Below are 27,461 nucleotides of genomic sequence, written 5' to 3' on the forward strand. Positions count from 1 at the left end.
ATTATAAAAAAAAGAAGTTATCTTGTGGGACTCCAGGGGTTCTGTGGAAGACTTGAGATTGAAATGTTTTGATCTTTTTAACGTAACTTTGTTGGTTTTTCATTTCTCAATCAACAAGATGACTCTGGCTATACGTTACAAGGTGTTGTTAAAAGTTGTAGAACTTGTTTGCTAGTACAAATGGATGACAATTTTTTTTAGATCAACACATCAATAAGAAAAAGATGAGAAATGCCTGAAAATACACGGGTAAGCGAGGCATTCTTGTCTGCTCTCCCCAGCAACTGGTCACAAAGCCACTGTTCATTATGTCTGCAGAAGCTCTAAGGCCAACTGTTATTGTGAAGCTGTGACCTTCAATAATTGAATAATGACTAAAAGGAGCGTCACAGTCAGGCGTGAACAGCTTTCTCCTTCAGTGGGTGTTGAGAGCACTGCTGCGTAGCATTCCTTCCTATGGAGATCAGAGTAAACATCCAACATCTCTCTTTTTCCAAATAAAATGAATCCACATACAAATAGGGATTCTCCAAAAGTGTTCAGATGTTCATTCTGCTTTTCCCCTCTCTTGTTTTTCCTTCTTTGTTTGGAGAAAAGATACTTGGTCCTCTTTCCATTGTTTTGTTTCTCTATTGTTTTTCCTGTTTTTCTTTGGGACTTTTCTCTCTGACTTACTTTGTACTCGTGCTTGGCAGCTTAACATTTGACTTATCTCTAGCTGGACCTGAATGTCTGCAGATTTAAATGTAACACTTTATAAGAAAAGTCAAATTGTATATTTAATGACAAAATTAATAAAAAATAAAAATAAAAATAAATTTCTTTGACACTGGGCAGGAATTAAATTCTTTATTTTTTTTTTTACACTGATTTTTGTAAAAACTATTAAGCTTTAGTTTAACAGGTGGCCAAAACTGACTTCCCTACTCTTCCCTACTCAGTCTGTGGCTCTCACTCTCAAGCCCATTGTATCCTACTGAAGACATCAATCTTTATACACACTTCACAAATATACAGTTTCATTAAAAAAAAAAAAAAAAAGGGCTCAGTAGTTTCCTAAATCACTGGTCATTGTGGTTTTTAGACTTAACTCAATCAGGAGGAAATAGTGCATTTGTTGGGGACAAAATAAACTAGTTTGTGTTCATAGTCACTCACACTGCAACAGTGTGGATCATCAATGTGCTTTTAATAGTTTTTGGACAACAGTGGATTTCTATGGCACAGAGGAGGAAGATATCCCAGGCTTTGGATATACAGACAAGTCTCGTTAGTGGATCAATTAATTGTTGGTTTTGGTCTTTCCATGAGATTTGTTGACTATAATAAAAATGTAGAGAATCAGCAGACTTGTCTTTTAAAATGTGATTCTAATGTTGAAATAAATCCACAAGTTTGGACTTTCCCAATGAAAACCAACCATTAAGATGTATAAACCTAAAATTCATATTTAAAATGAGAATTAAAAAGAGCACTTTCAGAGTTTTTGCTGAACAGAAGTTCAAATCCATTACGCCCATTTCTATTCCAATTATTAGTGTAATAAAAGGCTCTGTAAACACAGGAAGAGCATTCATCAACAGCTCTACTGTTTAATAATGTGTATACCAGACAGAGGAATTACTCACAGGTGACAAAAAAGTAAGAAAATCTAAACTTTACTAAACCAAAAAGTAATAAAACAAGTCAAACTTCACACTGAATTGACTATTCTGAACCTGCTGTCTCACTGCAACAGCAAAATCATGTTAAAAAACTAAAAGTCTGTCAGTCTGCTGACAAAAAAGCCATCTTAAACTCCCCCAAACTCAAATGATGTGTTTCTATCTCGTACAGATATAAAAAAAAAAAACAGGCAAAATAACGATGAGTCCTAAAATAACAGGATTAAATCCATCACAGGTAGACAACACTAAACTCTTAAGAGAAATAAAAAATATTCTATATTGTAACTCTAGTCAGTGGCTCTACACCACCAGTTTATACAGACTTAGATTAAAGGATTATTCCAATCTATTCCAACTCCGGTTTCATTTTGGTAGTTTTGTCCATCATTTCTATCAGTGATAATAACACTGTACAAACCAAGTTAATAGCTGCCATCTGACAACAGTGATTTCACTAAAAAGAAGTCTGACAGGTAAAGAAAGGTAAACAAACTTCACTTGGAAGAGAAAATGAGTCAACAATGTCAACATCCACCACAGTTTACAGACCCACACTTCCTGCTTCAACTTTAACCTTACTGTACTTGCAGTTTTAGCAAGTGATGTTGGACAGTTCCTCCCAAAAGCAATGGATGGGGTTGAGGTCAGGGTTAAGTTCTTCCACGCTAAACTCGGAAAACCATTTCTTAATGGATCTGGCTTTGTGAACGGGGGCACTGTCATGTTGAAACAGGAAAAGGCCTTCTTTCAACAAACTGTTGCCACGAAGTTGGAATCACACTGTTGTCTAAAATATCATTGTATGCTGAATAAAGATTTCCCTTTATAGGGTCTAATACCTAATTTCCACTGCATGGTTCAGCTCGACTCGACTCACTTTTAGTACCAGCACTTTTCTTGATGTCGTTTTCCACTGCAGATAGTACCCCCTCAGGGTAGATGCGATTTGTAGCTGACGATCTAGCCACCCCACGTGAAACTGCTGTGACATCATCTTCAACGTAACACTCGCTGGATCCTATCATCACTCCGCCCAAATAGCAGAGCTTCGCCTTCTGAGAATATAGTTCCCAGTATGTATACCAGTCCTTCCAGAAAAATGTGGAGTTTTTTTGTGATTGTTGCGGGCAAAAATCCTTGATTATGTGGCACGTTTTCTTAAAAAATGAGATGGAATATGCGGGATATTTATGCAATTTTATGCGATGAAATTGCGGGAACTTGCAAAAATTGTGGGAACTTCACGTCGCGTAATTACGTCACTTCATAACGTTCCCATGGCAACACGGGAAAATGGCTGCTCTTGTGTGAAGTAAACGCAACATTTTTCAACTTTCTGCTAAGATATATGTGACTTGTTTGCGATAAAATGCTGGGATTATGAAATCATGCAAGCCCCGCATATTTTGCGCGGAAATTGGCAATTTATGCAGCGAAAGTGCGGCGTATTTCAAAAAATGCGGCGTTTTTCTGGAGGGACTGGTATATGGTTAGAAGATGGCTGTGTCTCATGTGATGTTGTTATTTGTACACGCTGTGACTATACAAATCACAACATGTAAACAGGAAAATGTTGGCGTTATTTTGTCACTTATTGGGAGCAGTAGGCTAGATGGAGCCAGTTACCTCCAGGATCTGTGCTAAGCGAGGCTAGCGGTGGGGGCGTCAGACAGAGTTATGACACGCACAGAGATGAGAAGGGTATGTATGGACTTATCTAACTCTGGGGGATACGGTGAATAAGTCCCAGTAAGTCGGCGTGTTCCTTTAAAGAACAGTTTCAAGCGAGTCGACTTGAGTAGAGCCATGCTGTACCATGCAGTAGAAATGTAGCATAGGAGACCTAGGCAAAACAAGGCAAGACACACTGAAACAGAGGTGTCCACATACTTTTGTCTCCAACTTGTCTGATCATCAGACTGCTTATGTTTCTCGACCCATTGGTCTTCTTCTAGTGCCCCCAGATCTCCACTATGGACCTTTTTCACAGCAGACATTTTGACTTGTCATAGTAGGAAAAGCACAGCTGAAATTGATGACCTTAACGATGGCTCAATTCCATCAAGTGTCCCAGTAAGCTATTTCAGTGAGTCAGCATGTACAACACCAGGACCTCTCCTAAGTGGAATGTAGCCATCATTAATGGTTATGAATACACCTGTGCTTTTCCTACTATGACATGTCAACATGTCAGCCGTGAAAAAGGTCTATTATCTTGGTGAGTATAATATTATTATAACTGATCTGATCGATAAACCCACAAGAAAAAAACCCAAGTTGTTGTAAACCTAAATGATCCTTTAAAGTTACATGTGGTTAAATGCAGTTCTGGACCTCAGCAGGGCGTGCCGATAACTGTTGAAGAGTCTTTCACCCTGTCGTAGCAGACTGCTGGTTCGGTCGCCAACAAGCTCTTCATCGTCTCATCTTTGCTGGAAGGAGACAGGGAGGATGGAGTGGGCGATGTGGGCGAGGAGGGGTTGGAGGTGGCGGCGGTTGAGGCGGATGAGGATGAAGAGGAGGTGCCGTCGGGGAGGCACTCTTCACAGCAGCAGCAGCAGCAGTCCATGAAGGCCTGGCCGAGCGAGCGACACAGGCACAGCAGCAGCACCGGCGTCGCCGAGCAACGCACAAACAGCAGGAACTGTCCAATCAGACTCAGTGCTGGCAGAGCCAGAGCCGGGAGCGCAGCTAACGCATGGGCAGAGACGTACGCCAGGGTGATGTTACAAATGCTCTCCGGCAGGTTGCATATGACGTACAAGATGGTGAGCGCCATCACAGTGGTGCGCAGCCTCTGCTCTCTAGTATGCTGCTTCTTCTTTGACGAGGAGGAAGCTGAAGAGGAGGAGGAGCATCTGCTGGTCACCTTGTCGCCGGCGGGTTTCTGCGGTAGACGCTGGGCTACCACTTGCCTCGTCACTAAGTCGCAAGCCAGAGTGAAGAGCAGTGGCAAACAGAGGTAGCACCCGAAGACCCACCACATGCGGGCCTCGTGGTAGGTCAGCACCAGAGAGTAGATGCTCTCTGGGAGCTCCACAGACGGCTCACGGACACAGATATCCACCTTGAACGTGCCTGGTCGGGCCCAAAAGACATCCATCAGCGAGCCTCCCTGCTGGCTCTGCTGCTGGTCACTGGAGAGCATCGGCAGGCTGACAGTCTCCTGGAGGAGCTGCCACAGCAGCAGCTCAGGGGCGGCCAGCACCATGGAGCCCACCCAGATGACGGACAGCTTGGATAGGATGGACTGGCAGGGCTCCACCTTGGGCGTCTGAAGGGGCCCGGGGCCGGTGGCCGCATGGAAGCGGTCAATACTCAGAGCACAGAGGCTGAATGTGGCCACACCCAGAGAGGACACCTGACAGAGAAATGACAGAGAGGCGTGGAGATGAAGGTTAATGGCACACGTTACTTGGGGAACAAAACTGTTTTATAGATCAGGTATAAGCCATTAACAGACCTTTTTTCACGGCAGACATGTCGACATGTCATTGTGGGAAAAGCACAGGTGTATTCAAAACCATTAATGATGGCTGCATTCCCCTCAGGAGAGGTCCTGGTGTTGTGCATGCTGACTCACTGAAATAGCTTACTGGGACACTTGATGGAATTGAGCCATCGTTAAAGAAAAAAAAATGCCTTATTTGGTGAGCATGGCAGTCAATTGTTCTTTTTTTTTTATCTAGTTCTTTAATTCATCAGAAAACCCCCTCCAATGTTAATAAGTTATTAGTAGAGTGTTCTTACAATAATCCATGAGGTCACCTGTCCAGGTGTAGACAGACAAACAATCACAATCATGTCTACGAGCAACTTAGTCTCTCCACTTAACCTAAACTGCGAAAAAAGATTTATTTTTTCACTTGAAACTGTTTACCACATTATTGATGATTATTTATTTAAAATCTCATTGTAAAAAATATCTTGTGAAAGCACCGATTGTCAACCCTACAATATTGTCGCAATATCGACATCGATGTATTTGGTCAAGAATATCGTGATATCTGATTTTCTCCATCTCGCCCAGCCCTAATTCAAAGTTTTTCCAGGGTTAAACTCCAGTCAGATGTTAGCACGACTGAGATCTCAGATGAAACAAGACTTTATGCAGACAGTGGGTCTAAATTGAGTACAGGAAGGTGTTTTGTTCCTTAAAGAACAGATTTAAGGCTTTCCTTGCCTTGTTATGCCAGCCTACTGGCAAACAAGCTACAACTACAGTAATAAGACCTAGGTTGTAAAAAACAGCTTTAGAATACAGAAACAGGGAAATAGAAAAGAGGCACCGAGGGAATAGAGAGCCATTATGTTGTACTAGCAGCTCTCCCCACAGATTGGTGCCTTGTGCACATTAAAGTCAGTGGTTTTGGCCAAAAACACAGACTATCATTACAGAGATTTGTCCTCCCTCTGTGAGTGCTTAATGACCTTAAACAGTAAAGACAAAACTGAAGATAACTAACACGCAGCTCTAATTAGCATGAAAATAGTTGAACTAACAGAGCACAGGGGCAGCTGGCAGCATGACCTGCTTTAAACACTGCTCAATACAACCAGTACAAACTGCTAAAGACCACTTAGACTAAGAACGTTAATTAATTAGCAAGAAACTCCTTCATTAACATAAAAATAGGTGAAGAAACAAAGAATAGAGGGGGCCAGCAGGCTGACCTTGTTAAAGACCGCTTCATACAAGCTGTTATTACAAATTAGTAAAGCTTCACTTAGTGATTTAAAGAGTTTGGAGCTGGGTTAAAGCCAAAAACAAGGACTCCACAGGCCGGCAGAGTCCATGTTGAAATAGCAGACTGATGAAGCCACTGAAAATCCAACAATGGTAACTGAGAGGCTGTGAGAGCTCTACATTAATACTCTGTGAGGGAAACTCCTCTACTGATTGGCTGAGTTTTTCACTTAACTAAAAGAATCCTCTGGACTGTAGGGACAGGCGATAAGTCAGTATTATATTTAGTGTTATCAACTGATCGGTTAGTGGATTGTCAGAAAAACGTTTCCTGTTTTTCTCTGTTTTACATTATTGTAAACGGAAAATGTGTTTGTTTTTGACTGTTGGTCAGAAAAAAACTCGGACTTGGACAAACTACGATGGATATTTTTCACTATTTTCTGACAGTTTATAGATCCGATTTGATTAGATTCAACTTCATTGTCATTGCACACAGAGTATAAGTACTGAGACAATGAAAATGCAGTTTAGCATCTGACCAGATGTGCAAAAAAAGTGCAGAATAATATACATTTGTAAAAGGTATATATATAAGTACAGTATGATATGAACATGTGCGGCAGTTGCAGTAGGCAGTGCAGGTAGAAGTACAAAATATATATATCATATCTGCTGAAAGTTGATGACATATAATTATTATCATCAACTTTCAGCAGATATGATTAGAGCTGAAACAATTAATCGATTAGTCACAACATTAAAATACCAAACATCCTTTGTTCCAGGTTTTTTTGTGTTATGACATTGTACATAAAATATTGTTGGGTTTGGAGAAAATAAACATCCCAGTCCCTGATAACTACGTCTCTGTGTTTCATTGTTTGGCTCGGTGAGCTGGGGAAGAAGAGTCCCTTCATGCAGGGGCCCGCAGGCCTCCACTGACGGTTCATAACAGACAACTGAAGAGACCAAACAGCCCATAACAGCACGTTTGTTGAAAGCAAAGACTGCTCTGAGTACTGAAACTGAGGAGCAACAAGACACAAACAGGCCATTCATCACCCTGGGTTTAGGCTACAATAAGTCTAACATGGGGGGTGTAAAAACAGCACTATAATAGTGTGTGAAGGCAGACTTGAGGGACTGATTATTATCATCACATTAAGCAGTTTGTTTTAAGAGTTTAAGTTGTTTGACATCTCTTTGCGTCATGGCTGGATTATATCTGAGTTTTGGTAACAAGAGTTTGAGTACCAGTTTAACTCACAACACAGTGTTGAAATTAATACTTGATTAAACATTTTTTCGCTGACGTCATTTTTCAATCGAAAACACTCTGGTTACAGCTTCTCTCTCTCATTGATAATACTAAAAACTGAATATCTTAGGGGTTTGGACTGTTGGTCTGACATAAGACATATAAAGACGTCACCTTGGATTTTAGGGAAACTACGATTGACATTTTTTCACTATTTATTTCACTTTTTATCCTACATACTAAGCAATTAATTTAAAAGAAAATTCAATAGATTTATCAAAAAGACAACTGGTATATCACTGGAGTTAACTGGTAAAACTGTGTAGTTTTTTCACAGTCTAGTGTTTACATACCTCAAGCACTGATTGATTTAGAAAGGTGTAGAACTGTATTTAAAAAATAGAAATTCTAAAAAATCACATTACTTCATTATAATTATTTTTTAAATACCCTGTGTATTTTTTTTCTTCATATTCAGCTTTTATCCATTTATCTGTTTTGTTTAGGGCTGCAACTAATGATTATTTTCATAGTCGATTAATCTGTTGATTATTTTCTCGATTAATCGATTAGTTGTTTGGTCTATAAAATGTCAGAAAATGGTGAAAAATGTGGATCAGTGTTCAAATGTCTTGTTTTGTCCACAACTCAAAGATAGCCTATTCAGTTTACTGTCACAGAGGAGAGAAGAAACTAGAAAATATTCACATTTAACAAGCTGGAATCAAAGAATTTTTACTTTTGTCTTTAAAAAAAATTACTCAAACCGACTAATCGATTATCAAAATAGTTGGCAATTAATTGAAAAGTTGACAACTAATCGATTAATCGTTGCAGCTCTAGTTTTGTTTAATTCCCTTTTAATGAACAAGGGACGCTTTCCCGTGGCATTTTCATAACAGCATTAAATGATATTAAAACTTTAATAATGTAACAATGGTTTTACTTTTCATCAGAGTAGCATTTCAGTAAATGAACATTACTGGAGTAAAATGTTTGAAACATTCAACTTATTCTCCTCACCTCCAGATAGGGCACGAGCCGACAAGACAGGTCTCCTAACAACCTCTTCAAGGTGAGCTCGTGGAAGACGACCACGGGAAGGCAGAAGAACAGCACGAGGAAATCCCAGAACGCTAGCCCCGCCAGGACGCAGTTCCACGTGCTCTTCAGGTAGAAGTTATGCCACACGATGCACATGAGCGCCAGGTTCCCAACGATGCCCGCTGCGAACAGCACGAGCGCGAGCAACATGACTGCGTACGCCCAGTAGGAGCCGTCAGTGCCCGGGAACAGCGGGTTGAGGAGCCCTGACCCGCTGCCTGACGAGGAGTTACCCGGCCATGCGGAGGCGGGTAACCGCGGTGTGGTGAAGTAACCGCTCGGGTCGTCATACCGTCGTGGAGGCATGTAACTGCTCGGTGAATGAGGGTCTTTTTTTCTGAAATTCCCATCCTTGGCTCCTCGGGCGACTCGGTTCAGGTCGGGAATTCTCGAACTTTCAACCAGGTCTAGAGAAGTCCTGCCCGGGGAGAGAGGCTCCTGTGTTCCAGCACCCCCAGCCTGCTGCGTGTCCAACGCGGACCCCGACTGAACCTCCCCGGCTGCGTGGGCTCTGTGGACGTGACGGAGCACCGCGGTCCGCAGAAAGAGAAGCAAAAGAAACAAAACCGGGCTCATTTTTTTTAATTTTTTTTACCGTTGAACTAAATGTAACTGGTCCGTGTTATCCGTTTCTTTCACAGACATGTGATGGAACTCATATTTTAACTCCTGGAATAAAAAAACAAAGTCCATAAAATTGTCTCACAGTCGGACCTCAGTCCGGTCCCGATGGAGAAGTTTTGAGTTTGCTGCTCACTTCAGCACTTGTTATTCATCAGTATCAAGACAGACTGACTACAACAGAGAGCTTCCGGTTATACATTTCAAAATAAAGAAAGACTAAACCATAGACTGTATAGTCTATGGACTAAACGTGAGATAAAGTGAGACCTCCCCTTTTTAGCATGGAGATGCTACAGAAGTTAAGAAGTTAACTTCAGACACTTTTAGTTTTTAATTACTTTGACGAAGCCTCTTTCCATCAACACTTTCATTGCATAAAACATGACATGGCCTAAATAAACTATCATTGTCCTCAGTTTGTGAACGGAAGTAGGTCATGGACTACAATTGCAGTCAAATAACTCATATTTCATAAGTAGTGAAACAAAAAATTAAATGGATTAACTGGGTAAACCAGGCAACTGCACCAGACCCCCATTGGCACATATATTTTATATATATATATATATATATATATATATATATATATATATATATATATAGGCTGGGTAATATATCAATATTATATCGATATTGTGATATGAGACTGGATATTGTCTTAGATTTTGGATATTGTGATATGACAAGTATTATCTGTCCCTGGTTTTAATGGCTGGATTACAGTAAAGTGATGTCATTTTTTGAATTTACCAGACTGTTCTAGCTTTTCTATTATTTGCCTTTACCCACTTCGTTATTATATACACATTAATAATGATTATTTATCAAAAATCTCAGTGTAAATAGTTTTTTGTAAGCACCAATTGTCAACCCTGCAATATCGATATTGAGGTATTTGGTAAACAATATCGTGACATTAGATTTTTTCCATATCGCCCAGCTCTAATATATACAGTATAAATGGATCAAGAAAATGCAGCCTGGGGCATCAGTAAAATAAAATAACGTGCAATAAAGTTTCATCATATTGTTAACACTTTCTCTATTTATTTGACCATTTGTTTGTTTAATCATTTATTATTTTTACAGGTTGGGTCCTCTGAGGCTGCGATTGGCTGCTGCTGAGGATTGTCCAGAAGTTCATTTGCAGCATTGTTTCCATGGCAACTAACAAGAAAACCAAATCAGATGGACCAACAGGAAGTTCTGACCACAAAATATCTCAGTATTTACTAAAATAAAAAATAAATCTGATACTGATGATCTTTCACTTGGTATCTGTGTCTTCACAGGCCATTTGGTCTTCCTCCTGCTGACTGCTAAAATCAGTCTGGGGCACAAAATGGCACAGAGGGGGGAGAAATAATTCTGAAGTCCAGACCAGTGAGTCCAAACTGAAACACAGAGACTTCACCTCCCATAATCCTCAGCTTTTCTGGGAGGACTTAAGCTTCCTCCGGGCGTCCTTGTGTTTTTTGCGGTACTCCTGTGGAAACAGACAAGAAAGTAGAAATATCTTGAAATCTTCCCCATTTCAGTTCAGGCTTTCACTCAGTCTGAGGTTGATATTAACTACATTTAGTCTACAATAACATAGGCTAACAAGTACAAGCCAAATAAAAGGGGAACAACTCAATGGGCTTAATATTGTAGATACATTATTTTGCAAACATGTAAGGAGAGGTTTTTCAAACCGTACATTTGTATTCGGATTTGTGAATGCGTGGAACAATCTGTAGATGTGTATACTTTTTATACTATTTCTACATGTGAAGAAGAATCTGCAAAGGCATCAAGATGTGCTGTGGAGGGGTGACCCAGCGGATCACTGTTGCTACTTTAAAACAAGGTGGGGCCCGATCATCCCTGACTGGCTTACCCTGGACCACCAGGGTGTCCGACGTTGAAAGACCCGAAACACTAAGATGACCCAAACTTACATTACCGATGCTGTGATCAAGAGCATTGCAAGTTGTGTGAAAGAACAACAATGCGTATCAGTCATATCAATACCTAGAAAATACATATGACAGTCAGCCAGAATTCATAGGACTGTAGTAAAACCCTTGGACCCGAAGCTGTTTTTACCAACCGACAGGGAGAGCAGTCTCTATCTTCACTAACTGTCCAAATGGTGGTTCAGAGATGTTTCAACTGCTAGCTTAGTGTAGCAAGGCTTCAGTAGAGGCAATGGAGAATGACAGAACAGATAAGGAGGGTGATAAGTAAAGTGTATCAAGATGGCGCCATACCATGCCGACTCATTACGAAGAAAATGTTAATGGAGCATAAAATCACAAACCACCCATCTCAGTAATAGTTTCTCTCTACCGGCAGTCAGGTTACTGAACAGCTGATGCACCCATATGCGCCTCCTTTGCTGTGTGATCGTGTACAGTATATTCAGTCCCTCCAGAAATACGTGATTATGCGATCGCATAATTCAATGCATAATCAGCCAAAGTCTGCATATTTATGCGGGAGCCGCATTTTTTCAAATACGCCGCACTTTCGCCGCATAAATTGCCGATTTCCGCGCAAAACATGCGGGGCTTGCATGATTTCATAATCCCCGCATTTTCATTGCAAAAAAGTCACATATATCTTAGCAGAAAGTTGAAAAATGTTGCGTTTACGTCACACAAGAGCAGCCATTTTCCCCTGTTGCCATGGGAATGTTATGAAGTGACGTAATTATGCGACGTGAACATCATCGAAAAGCTGCAAACCCCGCGATGAAGCCATGATGAAACCACAGTTTTTGCAAGTTCCCGCAATTTCATCTCATAGAATTGCATAAATATCCCGCATATTCCATCGCATTTTTTAAGAAAACGTGCCGCATAATCAAGGATTTTTGCCCACAACAATCACAAAAAAACTCCGCATTTTTCTGGAAGGACTGTATATTGCTTATGAATTATTGTGTACATATACATGGATCAATGTGTATGTAGGTTTGTCGTGTGTCACCTGAGTTAAGGCAGAGCACAAGAACTTTGAATACACATGACAATAAAGTGGAGTTGAACTGAAATACTGTTAACACTGATCAACAGTGTAAACTACTAGCTTACTAGTAGTAGTAGAAGTAGTAGTAGTTGTGATTAATGTGACATTGCCTGTACATGCATCACTTACAAACTCAAAGTAGATTTAGTGTAAAGTTACACTTTAAAAAATGTTTTAAAACTAACGCGCAAAAAAAAAGGTCTTGCAGGAAGTTCTTACCACGGTTACTCAAACGTGAATTCAGTATGAAAATGTCCACCAGGTTTAATACTTCACAAGTTAAATATGATGAGGCGGTTTCCGATCATGCTGCTGTGAACAGTTAGTGCAAACTGACGTGTACCTGTCTGAGCTCGCTCCTCCTTTCCTCCCACTGCTCCCTCTGCTCTTCCAGGTGAGAGGTACGACAGAACAACCTGGGGCCCTCTGATGGAGGAAAGAGAAAAAAAAAACAAAAAAAAAACAACCCATCAACTTTAAAGAAAAAGTACAACATTTAAATGAATCCTCTAGTTCTCTGTAATGTTGGTTTCACCCCGGGAAAACATCTTAACAGTAGCGATGTGAATCACAAAAAAATATATTTATTTTATAATCTTCATCCTACCTGTCAGTCTGCTGTCTTCAGGATAGAAGAAGAATAGGTCTGTCTTTGAAGTAGTTTCCTCTCTGAACAGTAAGGGACACACACACACACACACACACACACATACACACACACACACACACACACACACGAATGTAAGGGTCAAGGTCTCAGTATACTTTAAACACACGTGTATGTGTGCGTATGACGTGCGTCCAACAAGTTTAGTAACTTTCTGAAACAGACAACAATCACTCCCACTTTATTCAGTGACTTGACTTTTGTGGTTGCAACCCCATGAATGCTTTCAAGGAGAGGAAGCTTGAAGGTTCATCACGTCTCATCCTCAAACAGATACTCCATTAATCTATTCGTCCAACAACTATTTTGACATCTGATTCTATTGTTTCAGTCAAACATTCGCCGTTTCTTAAATGTCGGCATTTCCAGCTTTTCTTTGTCAGTTGATATTAAGAACTTTTTTTTTTTTTTTTTTTGGACAGATTGACGCCACCTTGGGCTTTGGGAAATTCTAATGGCCATTTTCACAGTTTCCTGACATTTTATATAAACAATCCATTAATTAGGAAAATACTCAGCAGACTCGTGGATAATGAAGACAGTGGTTAGCTGCAGCGCTAGTGGGGACTTTGACTGGAGATGAGGTTAAACTATGTCATACAAGCCACATTAAAAACACACACGGAGCAGTTGACCGGATTTGGTCTTCATTGTTCTCACTCTGTGGTTAAAGCGGCGACGTTGCTTTGCTCCTCCTCGTCCTCCTGCTCTTCCTCATCTTCATCTGAGCTGCTGTCATGGAAACGTAGGTCTTGTTGCCATGACACCTTTGGCGCTTGGATGCTCTCTACTTTGTACTCTGCCGGCAGAGAGATTAAAAAAAAAAAAAAAAAAAAAAAAAATTAGGAAAACATATCTCTCCCCCCCCGCTCCCCCACCCCCCCGACAGTCTGAGATAAATATCTGAGATATGACCTACCTGTCTCTCCACTTCCTGTTTCTGTGTCGTCTCCAAAGAAGGAGAATTTAAATCCAGACGCCTCCTCTTTCTCTGCGCTGGGAGCAGCGAAGAGGAGAGATGACTGCAAGGTTTGCCGTTCTTCCTTCCCTCCTTCCTCCTCCTCCTCCTCCTCCTCCTCTTCTCGTTCTTCCTCTTGGTCCCAGTTCGTCTTCTTGTCTTCTCCAGCGACGTCATCCTTCTTGGTTTGACCAAACACGGCCTTCAGGTCACCGGACACGTCGTAGTAAATCTCCTTAGAAACCTCCGGAAGTTTCTGAGCCTCCTCCCTCTTCTTCCTCCTGGCCGCTTTGCTGTGAAGACAACAGATCACATGACGGTTTTACTGGAGAACAGGTAGAGCTGATAATGTGGACATAACATTATCAGACAGAACACTGTGATTGGATGAGTACTTTAGTGTTTTTTTTCTATACTAAGACTTTAATTTCACATAGAAATTAAAGTTTCTCAAATACAAGATTTCTGGTTAACACAGTCAATATCTGTGCTGATGTAGATTCAGTTGATGCGTTCATAGTTTTCATGTCCATACCTCTCCTTCTTGGTTTCATCGGTTTTAGTCTCAAACGCAGCGTGTTCCTCTTTGCTGGGGTCGTAATGCAGCGCTGAGACGTCTCTGCGAACACACGTTTTTTTCTTTTAATAATCTTTTTCGTTTCCTATTGAATATCAAATGTTCCCGTTCAGAACGGGATGCGGTCCAGACTCTGTGAATGTGCGCGAGTTTGTGTGGCCGACCTGAAGGTCTTGGCTTTGCCGGCCGTCTTGCTGCTGCAGGTTTGTTGGCTGCTGCCGAGGACGCTCTGCAGGATGGACAGGTTCTTCTTCCTCTCTTCGTCCAGAGCCTCCTCTTCCTCATTCACGCTCTTCTTTTTCTCTGCATCGCAAACAGTCGCTTTATTCACCAGAGAAGAGATGCTCACAGGTTTCATATTGCGTGGTCACATTGGTCAGATATTTCCAGATCTAATCGGAGAAGTTCCCATTTCATCTCCCTTTAGATTTGAACAACCCCATTATCTTTCTTAGCGCCATCCTCAAGACAAACCTTATATTGTGAGTTCCACTACTGGTAAGGCTTTATAACTACTACTACTACTACTACTACTACTACTACTACTACTACTACTACTACTACTACTACTACTGTATGTAGAAAAATATTCCCCTGACGACCTCTTTTGTAGCGAAAACGAGATGAGAATGAAATAAACATAACTTCTGAAAACAACGATGATAAAATGTATTAAAAGGTCCAGTTTCAAACAAGCAAAGTGGCAGTTGGTCAAGGCCACACCCCCACCCTCCACCTTGCCCCCCCCCTCTCTCCTCCTCAATAGCATTTAAAGCTACAGACACAGAAATGGCACATCCTAAGGAAAGCTCATTGTGGGACTGGCTCTAGTGGCTGTAATTCTGCACCAAGGCTGAATTTCGGGAAAGAGACTTCAGATACAGTATTAGGGGACCACTGAGGCTATATAAAAGCATCCAAAGAGCACCATGTCATGGGACCTTTAAAATTCGTCAATGAGTCAAAGACGGACAAATGGACCAATAAGCTAATTCATGATTAAATGTGAAATCGTATTCAATGACCTGCATGCATCTGTGGACTCACACACGTTATTCTCCTGATTGGAGGATTGTATATATACTCCACCACCCCAAAATGAAGCGGACCTGCTGCACTACTCAGCATCATCCCAACATTTCAGTAACATTATGTCTCTGTAAGTAATGTTAGCTAACACCATTACTGAAGCAACAGATTTATGGACTTCACTAAACTACAATTTGCACAATAAACATAATCAGTCCCCCGTCATCCGTTCTTTATCGTTTTTTTTTTTTTTTTTACATACACGGACCAGAGCACACCCCCCACCCTCAGCCTAACCTGATGTCTCCTCGTTGTCCTCTTCCTCCTCTAGGAAGCGAGAGTCCATCCTGAAACGCTGGTCCGTCCCGAAGCGAGACTGCAGCTCCATCAGCTGGACAACACAGTTATGGATTTGCGTTTAATTGATGTAATATAATATATGAAGAGATATGTAAGCAGACGGAGCACCGTGTCTGCTTCTCACCTTCTGTCCTGCTTGGCCTTCAAACTGAGGCCTGATGTCAAACCTGCAGCCATCCTCCTCTTCATCAGCATCCTCCTCGTTCTCACTGCCGCCAAACAGCTGAGGGCCCGATGGCTTCAGACGCACCTGAGAGACAGACACACACACACACACACACACACACACACACACACAATGAATAATAAACACATACGGGCATTTACATAAATTCACAGGTAGATTATAAACTAACTACGTACCATCAGTAACTCTTCACTCACCTTTCCTTGTGTTGTGTCGTTCTCATTGACTGCTGCCTCATCACCTGTGGCCTCGTCCTCTGATTGGCTGTCCTGGAACAGAGTCTTCTTTGACGTCGTGACCACTGAGGTTGCCTGCTGCTTATCTGCATCATTACCAACACCATCATCACCCTCATCATCATCATCATCAGAGCCAAAGACGATGTGCTTCCCTGCCCCTGCTGTTGGAGCATCCTAACGGAGATGAATATTGTGCGTTAAACACGACTCCATATGGAATGCTAATGTTCCTCCATGTGTGCTGCTGGATGTGTTCACACACACACACAACTGAATACTCCATCAACTTTAAAAAGGTGAAAATGTGTCAATGTTTGCGTAAGTGGCCAAAACAATCAGTGTTTGCAGGTTTAATTTTAAGATGTGTACCAACGCAGAGTTAAAAGAAGTCTGACCCACAGAGAACTCGGATTGACCAGAACCCCTGTCAACACATAACAGCCGGCCAATAAGAGGTTTATAACGCATAATTGTAATTAGAGGTGTTGAAATTAATCAAATAATCGATGCATCGAATCGTGGACATGGACGATGCTGCATCGATAATCGGCCGGGCCATAATCGATTATTTCTGTTTACAATTTAATGTAGGCCTAACAACCTTTCTGTTTACATACTCTGTTATGTTTTGCACATTCAGGAAGTGCCATGTGCTCAGTGCTGTAGTTTTATGTATCCAATTTATTTAATATTAGAGAACTGCAAAATGTTTTGTTTTTGAAGCTTGAAAAGCTATGAATTAAATATCCTATACGGCTTCAATAGAAAAATGTATTTGACGCATCGAGATATCAAATCGAAGACATGATAATCGTAATCGAATGATCAGTGAAGATTCACACCTCTAATTGCAATGTTCACTAAACTGTACTAATCAAAAGGTCAAGACTTAGCTCATGTTTAACTAACTTACAATATCTTTTTTAATTCATCCATTTATTCATTTATTGTAATTAAACATCGTAGAAGTTTAAAAAAAATGTTCCAGCCTCGACCCCAAAATTCAACCTAAAGCCATTGAGGCCAGATCCAAGCTCCAGCAGCCCTTCCAGGAAGGGCCTGGACCATGTGACCCTGAGCCGTGCTGCACCCACCAGGTTGGCCAGAGCTCCCTGGATCAGCTTCTTGTGTTCTTCAGCCTCTTTCTGTCTCTGCTTGACGGCAGCCAGCCTCCTCGTGTTGGCCTTCCTCTGCCGCTCCTCTTCCTCGGCAGCTCCTAACGCCACCCGGGGAGGAGCCTCCTCCTCTTCTTCCTCCTCCTCCTCCTCCTCCTCCTCTTCCTCGCTGGAGGAGGACTCGCTGTGAGGAGCAGGGGGAGGAGCTGCTTTCACGGCAGCTTCAGCTGAAATCATCTCTTGCTCGTCCTCGTCTTCCTCAGCGGAGGAGCTGGAGGGCGAAGATGGAACGGTTGCTGCAGCTTTAGCTCTAACATCAATCTGATTGGCCTTCATCCTCTCCTCTTCCTCATCATCATCATCATCATCACTGCTAGAGGAGGAAACTGTCTCAGCTTTCTCAGCCATGTCCTCCTCCTCCTCCTCCTCCTCCTCCTCGCTCTCTGAAGATGTATTCTGTGTTTCGCTGTGTTTCTGTCCGCTGGTTTTGCCGCCCGTTGCCCTGTGGTTCAGCAGAGGAGCTTCAGAGTCCAGCTTCTGTTTTTTAACCTGACCTCCTCTTCCCCCCTCCTTCTCCTCTTCCTCCTCTTCCTTCCGACACTCATCCGTTTGTGATCTGTCGTTCAGCGCTCTCGTTCCCTGGAAGGCAGGCAGCGGCGCTGACACGACGCCTTTCCTTTTCTTTGTCTTCTTCTGCTCGTCCCCGCTGCTGTCCTCCTCCATGAGGGCGGCGAGGATCTCTTCCGGCGTCGTGCCTTTCTTGGGAGCGGGTCGTTCTGGAGGCCTGGATGTGAGGTTGGTTTCTTGTTCCCGGGAGGCGCCGAGGACGCTGGGAGCCGTAGTCTTACAGGTCTGCTGGGATTCTTCAGCTAGCCTCTGTAGATCAGCCAGAGAGATCTCCAGACGGGTGACGTTAGAAAACATGGCTTCATAATCAGAATCTGAACTGTAATCAGCCGATTCTAACTTCTCCTCCTCTTCATCATCATCATCATCCACATCATCTTCATCATCATCATCCACATCACTATCTGATTCTGAGGAAGGGGGTTTTACAACAGGGAGGACTTTTATCTTCTTACTTTGGTTCTGAGAACCGGGCTTATCATAATCCGCGCTCTGCTGTGCGGAGGACGGTTTCCTGGAGGCGACGTGTTTTTCAGAATCTGCCGAATTGTCCTCTTCCTCTCCAGCTTTACCTTTCTTCTTCATCTTTCTCTTCTTGTCCGTCTCGTTTCCTGCGAGCTGTTCTGCAGTGGGCAGAGTCAGTCTCTCCTGCGCTGGAGGAGGAGGTTTCCTGGAGGCGAAGAGTTCATCTGTGTCTGCCGAGTCGTAGTCATTCTCTTCTTCGTCACCTGCACTACCTGGAATCCCGAAGAAAAGTTTGTCACATTTCCACAGCATATTTAAGAGTTTTTGCCTTGTCATTAGATACATCCTGAGCTTCAGGCACTACATTTACAAACCTTCCTGGAACTACGAGTTGGTCCTTATTTTCTTAAGTAATAACAACAGAGTGATAAAATGTAAATTCCCCGTGCAGGATCAATAAAGTATGTCTTAGGCTGAATCTCATTTCTCATCTTACCCCTAGCCCTTGTCCCTCGAAACCGAGTGGTAAGGGGTAGGAGTGAAAACATACCCCTATGAAATGAGACACCACTCCAATTAATTTCTAACCTAAATTGCTCTAACCTTTAAGAAAATGTTAAAATCTTATTTTCTGCATTCTATTATCTTATTTTCATTCTTTTACACATCATTTCTATTGGTTATCATTACAGCTCCACCAATACATTGACTTGGATGAAATAGCAGCCAATAGTTCAGTTTTTCACAGATATACGGGTATCCAAGAAATGGAGTGTCTCCTCGCCATAGTTTGAGCACAGATACGTTTATTTTCACACTGTTAAAATGTACCGCTCACTATATATTTTGGTCACTTTTCTTCAATAACCTAATATAAAAGATCTTTATCAAAAATGTATAACCCAATATATATTTATTTAAGAAGAAGCTCCTCTATAAGAGAAATGACAAAGAGAAAAGTTCTAATTCTCTAAAGAGGAATGTGTTTCGTTACCTTTCTGCTGCTGACGAGCATGGCTGGACTTCTCCAAGTAGTCGAGTCCGACTACTTCCAGCTTATCATCCTCCTTTTCCTGCCACAGTGCAGCATGGGAGGGGTCGTGGGCCCTCGCCATTCTGCGGATTTCCTCGTCTGAATCCATATCGCTGTCAGTCAAACGTGGCCCCTTCCCCTGGGCCAGTCGGTGGTCGGTTGGTGGTTCGTGTCCGTTGGTGAACGGATGAGCCTCGGTGCTGTTGACAGAGTCAACCGTCTGCTTCAATCTAAGAGAAGAACGGAGACAGGCTGATGGGAGCAGAATAACACACTATGTAGATCCCAGAAGTGGATTAAGTTAATACTTAATACTCAAATATTCAAAGAGACCTAAAATATTCATAATCGTTCCTCGCCAAACTGTAAGGAACATTAAATTATAAATACCAACAAAGCAATCATAATTCACAATTCTAGACTCAAGTCCACACCGCTGGGAATGATGCTGTATTTTCCCATCTTGGAGTAAATATACATAATACAGTATCTGTGAGAAAAATATCAAAAACCAAAGAAAATGTTTTGATATTTATCAGCTTCTATATCAAATGTAAAATGTTTGATAATGAGAACTAAAGAAACCACTTTAATCTTCAATCAAAGTAATCGGCGGGAGCATTTGGGAATTCAACAAACCAACTTTAGCTTTTGGGAATCGAGTAAGAACTAATAAGGATTTCAAAAACCATTAGGAAGATTTAGGAATCCCAGAAACTAGTAGAAATCGTTGAGAATCCTGGGATCAACACTTTGAAATCTGTAGTACCTGAAACCAGCAGGGATCACTGAGTAGCCAGCAGACATTAGAGAAACATTGAGGAACATTTGGGATTCCAATAAACTAGAAGGCACTACTGAGAATCCTGGAAAGAACTGGGAAAATATGGAAAGTTATGAACTAGTTGGGACTTCTGAGAAGACCAGGAATGCTAGAGATCAGCTACAAATCAGATACACACTTTTGAGAATCCCAGACATCAGCAGAAATTCTCTGCTGGTGTCTACCAGCAGAGAATTCGACTCTCCGGGAAAATCTGGGAGTTGTGAATCCCAGGGACAAGAGGAACCTTTAGGTTTAGGTTGTCAGCATCAGAAAGCATCACATCGGTACCTGGTTCTGCCCTCGGCAGTGTGGGAGTTGACCACGTCTGTCCGACTCTTGCGTGTCGGTGGCTCATACGGAGGAAACTCTCCCCGCCTCTTCTTGCTGATGTCATCGTCCCCTCCCTGCACCTCCCAGGTGAGCTGGGTGACAGGTGTGGGCCGGTCTGTGGTTGGCTGGTCTGCGGTGGACCGGTCCAGCTTGCGGATGTTGTGGCTGTATTTGGACGGGTCGTACTTCAGGGTCCGAGCTCTGCTGCCTTTTTGACTCCTGAGCTGCAGGACGGGGAGGACTCGTCCAAATTTACTGACCACCCAGTCCTGAAACCAGAGCACCCAGAGGACAGTCAACACCTTCATGCTCACACATGATGCTGTGCGTTTAATAAAGACAATTAGCGTTCATTCTTTTCCCTCAGTGGCAGAGAGAACAAGGCCTTTGCTTGCAGGCTTTAATATGAAAAATCTACAGCAAGTGTTTAACACCAGTTAAGGAAAAAACGTTTAAGCGAGCAGAGTGGTGAGCATGACACGACTCTGTTGTACTGATGGAATTACTGCTGTGAAGGTATCATGTTAGCTATTGTTGTTTGCTACAGGCATTATTTCAGCCTCCTCAGTGTGTTGTTTTTACTGGGCCTGTAATTGTTTTTCTTGGCTGTTATTTGCGACTCTGCCATTATTTGAATGCCTGCTTTTTATGAGAATTTGTGGTAAACAAACACTTGGGTGCCTCCATATTTCTGTCCAGGCAGCGTACTTCTAAACATGAAGAACTGTCAGAACAGAAATGCAAAAGATATGTGTGAGGCAATTGAGAACCAGTGTCTTCATTACATTTCATTTGTTTTTACAATGTTAAAAAAAAAAAAAAAAAAAAAAAAAGTACTGATATTGGTATCGGCCTAAAATTAAAATAAAGTATTATTTGAGCTCTACTGAATCTGATGTCCAAAACAGAAACGGGAAGCAGTAGATGACTAGACCTTGTGTCCTGGCACTTCGGTCCCTGGCACCGCAGCCTTCATGGTGAAGTTGTCCACGCCAGCTTTGCTCAGGGAGTCCAGCATCTTCTGTCTCACGTCCTCAGCTGCGGTCTGAGGGAGGCGCTGTTCTGCTGCCGTCTGCCGCTCCTCAGCCAGCCTAAAGACACAAATACCACAAACTCACCACCCACTGGGATCAGGAACAACCTATCATCATAGATCATCAGTGTGTGCTTCAGGGAGGTAGAATACATACAGTATATATATATATATATATATATATAGAATATTGAATTCTTAAATTGTCAAATCAAACAGCGTGTGGATCCTCCTTAATGCGTTTAATTCCCTGACACACCAGCTCCTGTTTTTTCACACCAGTGTGCAAATTCACAGACACACACAAACTAATCAGCAGCTATTCTGATAGTCTATCAATCGCTTGAAACATTTATCAAGCAAAACAATCAGCTGTTCTCTGGTTGCAGCTTTTCAGATGTAGGGATAAACTGCATTTTTTTTAATTTTTTTATATTATTGTCAATTAATAAATGTCTTTGAGTTTTGGACGATTGGTCACTTTGGACTCTGGGAAAATTTGATGGCAATGTTTTCTTACTTAAATCAAGAAAATAATCAACAGATTAGTCGATCCTGAGAGTAATTGTTAGTTTCAGCCTTTCTTAAAATGAAATTGACGGATTTTTAAACAGGTCCACTTCCTCCCATCCCGTAGTCATTTTTGTGTTGCGTTTTGTGTAGAACATGACTGTACCTGTGCAGGAAACTCTCCTTGGCTGTTTCAATCTGCAGAGTTCCTCCTTTCCATTTGGATTTGTTCAGCACCGTCAAACCTGCAGAGGAAACACACTGACCTCAGCTCTAGTGTCAGTTACGCTAAACACAAGGTAAAGGACACTAACACAGTAATACGTTTCCAGAACCAGAATTCTGCAGTGATTTCCCTGATTCGGTTTTTAGTTCTAGAAACTGAAAAATGGTCTATGAAGTGTGTTATCTCCCCACAGTGACAGTTTTTTCTCCCGTTTTTGGTGAAATAAGACTTGACGACTAAATGACACTAAATGACATGTTCAGATGGATGGATTAGTTCAGTGTTTTTCAACCTTTTTTGAGCCACGGCATATTTTTTACAATGCCGCGGCACACCACCAACCAAAAATGTTACAAAATGACACACTGTAGCCTAATAAGATCAGAATCTGCATTTTTCCTTTTTAAAAATGTATTAATCGCTGTTGCAGGCTTACATCGATGATCTCGGCCCTACTGCTTACATCCCGTCACTGCCACCTTGTGGCAGTAATTCTATTGTCTTAAATCAACAAGGTCATTATTGCGCTATACTGCCACCTACTGACACAGAATAGTATTTCATTTCTCTGCCAGTCATCACATTGCAGGCACAGATGCGCAACAATGGCAAATTATTTGCAGTAACTCAATCAAAAAAAATTGTTGGCTAAATTAAGTAAAATCGGATAATTTCCCACGGCACACAGGACGATCCCTCACGGCACAGTAGTTGAAAATCACTGGATTAGTTCACTTACATTTCTTCAGGTCGGCGTCTGAAATGTTGATGTTAATGTAGCCAAAGGTTTTGTAAGGAACGCCTGCAACAAGAGTGAGAACACATGCAGGTCAGTGAGGAACTTCAGAACAAAAACAATATAAAACAACTAAATATGTAATCATTTACATCTGATGGAACCGCAACAGCAACAACCGCAAATAGAAAAGAAGCCCAAAACGTTTCTGTTCACTACAGCATGATAAGGGTAATTGATTATCCCATTAACAACAAAACGCATGTACTTCAAACTGAAGTATCAGCTATGAGAGCTTCCTTAAATGCATCGAAGGGATTTTAACAGGCTCACATAATAATGACAACGCCGACATCGGTGGATTATGTACACATGTCAAGCATGTTTCAGCTCAGAATGTGTAAAACATGCAGCATAGAAATAATCAGAATGGAAAAGAATTTAAAAATCAAAACACTGTTATCATCATCATGGCTGTCTGAGGGTAAGAGCGTGTACTGGATTCCTCACCCTCGTCGTCCCTCCTGGTCCGGAGCTCCACATCCTCCACCTCTCCAAACTTTCCGAATCGATCCTTTAGATCCTTCTGGGTGACCGTGTGGCTCAACCCGCCGACGTACAGCCGTCTCATCGCTCCGTATCCACGACAACACTGTCACTGCACAGACAACAAACACAGGAGGTCAGCCATCGAACTGTTCGGTTACTCGTCAATCGACCACAGATGGGGGCCGACTTTGATGAACCACAAGGTTTCTGTGTGAGTATCTGCACTGACCAGGGCTGGGTTAAAATGATCAATTCTCCACTTAAAATTGATCTTTGTTTGAGTGATCTGATATCGATTAATAAAATCCTGAAATCGATCTTTTTAACATATGCCTTTTCACCATGGATGTGTAAGTAAAAAGTACTTTAAAAAAAACTTTTTTGGGGGTCAGTTCTTAATGTAAACATTAACCTGGTGCATTATATAATATATTTGAGGGTTGCTTCTTGCTTGTACAATTTACAGCATAAGTTCTCTGAGAATCTCTTTTATATCCAAGCAAATGGCATTGTAACTGAAATTTCCCTAACCTAATCGATATAGGCCTATGTCACGCAACAATTGAAGACCGGAAGAACGTCTCTGAGTGGGGATACAGCTCTTCCAGTTAGCTTTTTACAATGGCGGGGCCCGATAGATACTGCTGGACCAAGTCTCTCCGCAACCTGCCTGAAGTCACCTACGACGATATGGTTCGGATTGTAAATGAACACTCTCAAAGTAAAAAAACTTTTTGAAAACGGCAAAAAAAGACAAAAGGTACAAGACCGTGTACAGAAACTATCATAGACTTCAATGGTAGAAGCTCGCTCTAGCCGTTCGCGGGTACGGTAAACGTTTCTATGGTAACAGCGAGTTGGACCAATCCGAGACGTTGCTGTTACACTTAGGATTGTGTGTAGTGTAGTTTTTCTCCATAAGATCACATATAAAACATGTTTTTCTTAAAACAAGGTTGATTTCATACAGACTTCTAGCGTCTACAGGAGCAGAAACCTTCGTTTCACAACCACGTAGCTCAGGGTCAGTCTACCTCGGATGGTTTAGACATTATGACTGATATTCTAAATCCTTATGGAGAAAGGGACTGTTGACCGGAAGTTCTGATTCCCTACTCCGCGTTCCGGAAGCAGGAAGTGTGACATAGGCCTATTAATATAGAAATGTAATCAAATCGACATTGAATTGATTCGGGAAATCATTGGCGATACCCAGCCCTACACCTGAGCAGTGCCAAAAATGTTTGATTAGTTGATCAACAAAAAATGTACTCAATGACAAATTTTGATAATGGATTAATAAGTAAAATAAATAATTTTTTTTTTTTTTTTTTTAAAAACTAGTTCATTTTTAACTGTCGTCATTTCCGAATTTGCAGGTTCTTTGTTTCATAACAGTGAAACAAAGAACTTTTATAGTCACATTCCTCGGTCAATTTTTGCACATTCCAACCATATATTTCTATTTTATATTTATGATTCTTGACTTTCGTTACCGGTTTCTTGTTACTTGTTTTTCTTTTTGCACCAAAGCAAATTCCTTGTATATGAAAACCTACTTCTGATATACGTTTTGTGATACGTGGTTGGACTGAAAAAGTCCAACAAAAGTCCAGGAGTCATTTATTTGTATTTTTGTATAATAGCACTATTAGATTCATAACTGGTGACAGGTTTAGGAATCTTTACAGGAGTGTAGGTTTGCTCCCTCTGTCAGCTAGAAAGGATCTGATTCTGCCAGCTTTATCTTCATAAAATCCTTGTAGGTGATTATTAAAACTACATCCTCATAAATGACTTTGAAGTTGAATCAACACCTCTCTAAAACAGTTTCAGCCCAAAGCTGAACATTATAACTTTCATGGAGGTAGGGGGTTAATTGCAGAGCTGTTGTTATGTCCTAATAATACACTAGTAAGTGACAACAATGAAATGAGAAGATTCAATAACATGATAGGATTCACATGATCACAACCATAGTCCCTGTGTGGACAGGCTACGCTAAGAGGGAAAATAAGTAAGTAAAACGAAACCGACGCAACTTCTTGACGATTAGTGGACTTTACCGTCTCCATCCAGCTCCATCTGAATTAGATTAGATTCAACTTCATTGTCACTGCACAGAGCGCAGGTACTGTGACAACAAATGAAGTTTAGCACCTAAACAGAAGTGCAAAAAGCAGTAAAGTGCAGAGTAATGTACATATGTTGAGTGGTAATATGAATAATAAACATTATAGATAGTAAGCGGTAGATATGAATACGCTGAATGTATACAGTATCAGTGGAGTGGTGGAATATAACCATAGACAGTATATAGAATATAACTAAGTACATTTACTAAAGCACTGTATTAGGTACATGTTTGAGGTACTTGGTATACGTTACTTGAGTATTTCTAAGCTATGCTACTTTATACTTCTACTCCACCACATCTCAGAGGCAAATATTGTACTCTTTACTACACTACATTTATTTGATAGCTCTAGTTACTTTGCAGATGTAGATTATTAATACAAAATATAATTAACTAATAAATTATGTAGTATTATTACAGGTTAAGCTACTCCAGTGTGTAATTAAATTAAGCTCCACCTTTACCAGCTGCAACAATAAAGTGATGAACACATAAATGCATCAATAATCATAATTCAGTAAAATAATATAGCCTATATGAATCTGAACTGGGTCATTCTGCATGATGAGTAGCCTACATTTACTTTCAGTACATTTTTTAATGATGATACTCTTGTACTTTTCCTTAAGTATGATTTGAAATGTAGGACTTTTACTTGGACTATTTTTAACATTACTTTTGTTACAGTGTAGTTTTGTTACTTTTATTTAAGTAAAAGCTCTGAATTCTTGTCCACCACTGTATAGTTTTAACAGTATGGACAGTGTGTAATAAATATGCAAAGATATGTACAGTGTGTGAAGAGTATAAACATGTGCTACAGCAACAGTAGTCAGTGCAAGTAGGAGTATAAAAGTTATAGTGCAGGTGTAACGTTAAGTAGGCTAAAAGTTATTGTAAGAGTGGACAATATATACAGATTACACACCTGGAGGTATGACTATAGATCCGACATGTGCAGTTTAGACAATGGTATAATATGAATACGCTATAGGTCAATATATACAGTTTGGATGCTAATTTAAAAAAAGTGTACATAGTCCAAGTAGAGCAAGTAACGTTATAGTGCGAGTGTGAGCCAGCAGCCAGTGAGGCAGAGACCGTCATAGGGCAAGATATCCACTGAATCGTTGTAAGAACTAAAACAGCGGCACACAAAGTCTATATAAACTACTACCTCTAAATAAATACACTTATAACTGAGCTGATAAAGTTATCACGACCAAACTACTCGTTAAATTGATATCGGCAGAAAAACCAACAAATGTTTACCTCACATGTATCCAGCTGGTGTTACAGTTAACTCTGTCCGGGCTGCACTGCTGCATTCCTGCTGACTTTCCCTTCCGCACTTGTTTCCGCAGAACCGAAACGTTCCGCTGTGTTACATTGAAAAACAGCTTTAGAGAAAACAAAATATAAATAAAGGCCGGAACAGATGCCGGTACGTTTATTTATAAAATGTTGAATTATCACGGTTAATAGATAAAGAAATAACCATA

General features: G+C 41.2%; 2 protein-coding genes across 2 annotated transcripts; both read right to left on the minus strand.

Moving 5' to 3' along the window:
- Positions 1–3,327: 3,327 nt before the first annotated feature.
- Positions 3,328–9,555, minus strand: gpr37l1a (G protein-coupled receptor 37 like 1a). Its single transcript, XM_031296813.2, has 3 exons — positions 8,639–9,555; positions 3,879–5,028; positions 3,328–3,642 (listed from the first exon to the last, which is right to left on the minus strand). The coding sequence occupies exons 1-2, from the start codon at positions 9,293–9,295 to the stop codon at positions 4,003–4,005; spliced, it is 1,683 nt and encodes a 560-aa protein (XP_031152673.2). The 5' UTR covers positions 9,296–9,555; the 3' UTR covers positions 3,328–3,642; positions 3,879–4,002.
- Positions 9,556–10,360: 805 nt separating this feature from the next.
- On the minus strand, positions 10,361–27,398 carry nol8 (nucleolar protein 8). Its single transcript, XM_031296798.2, is given in 19 exon segments — positions 10,361–10,829; positions 12,699–12,781; positions 12,963–13,024; positions 13,683–13,821; positions 13,942–14,273; positions 14,516–14,599; positions 14,722–14,860; positions 15,884–15,977; positions 16,071–16,196; positions 16,331–16,546; positions 17,467–18,851; positions 19,574–19,842; positions 20,727–21,037; positions 21,703–21,859; positions 22,478–22,556; positions 23,277–23,339; positions 23,784–23,906; positions 23,909–23,931; positions 27,232–27,398. Coding segments are annotated over 19 exon segments (3,801 nt in total). The 5' UTR covers positions 27,288–27,398; the 3' UTR covers positions 10,361–10,769.
- Between the last annotated feature and the right edge of the window lie 63 nt (positions 27,399–27,461).

This window comes from Sander lucioperca, chromosome 16 (genome assembly GCF_008315115.2).
Source record: "Sander lucioperca isolate FBNREF2018 chromosome 16, SLUC_FBN_1.2, whole genome shotgun sequence".
Classification (NCBI taxonomy): Eukaryota; Metazoa; Chordata; class Actinopteri; order Perciformes; family Percidae; genus Sander; species Sander lucioperca.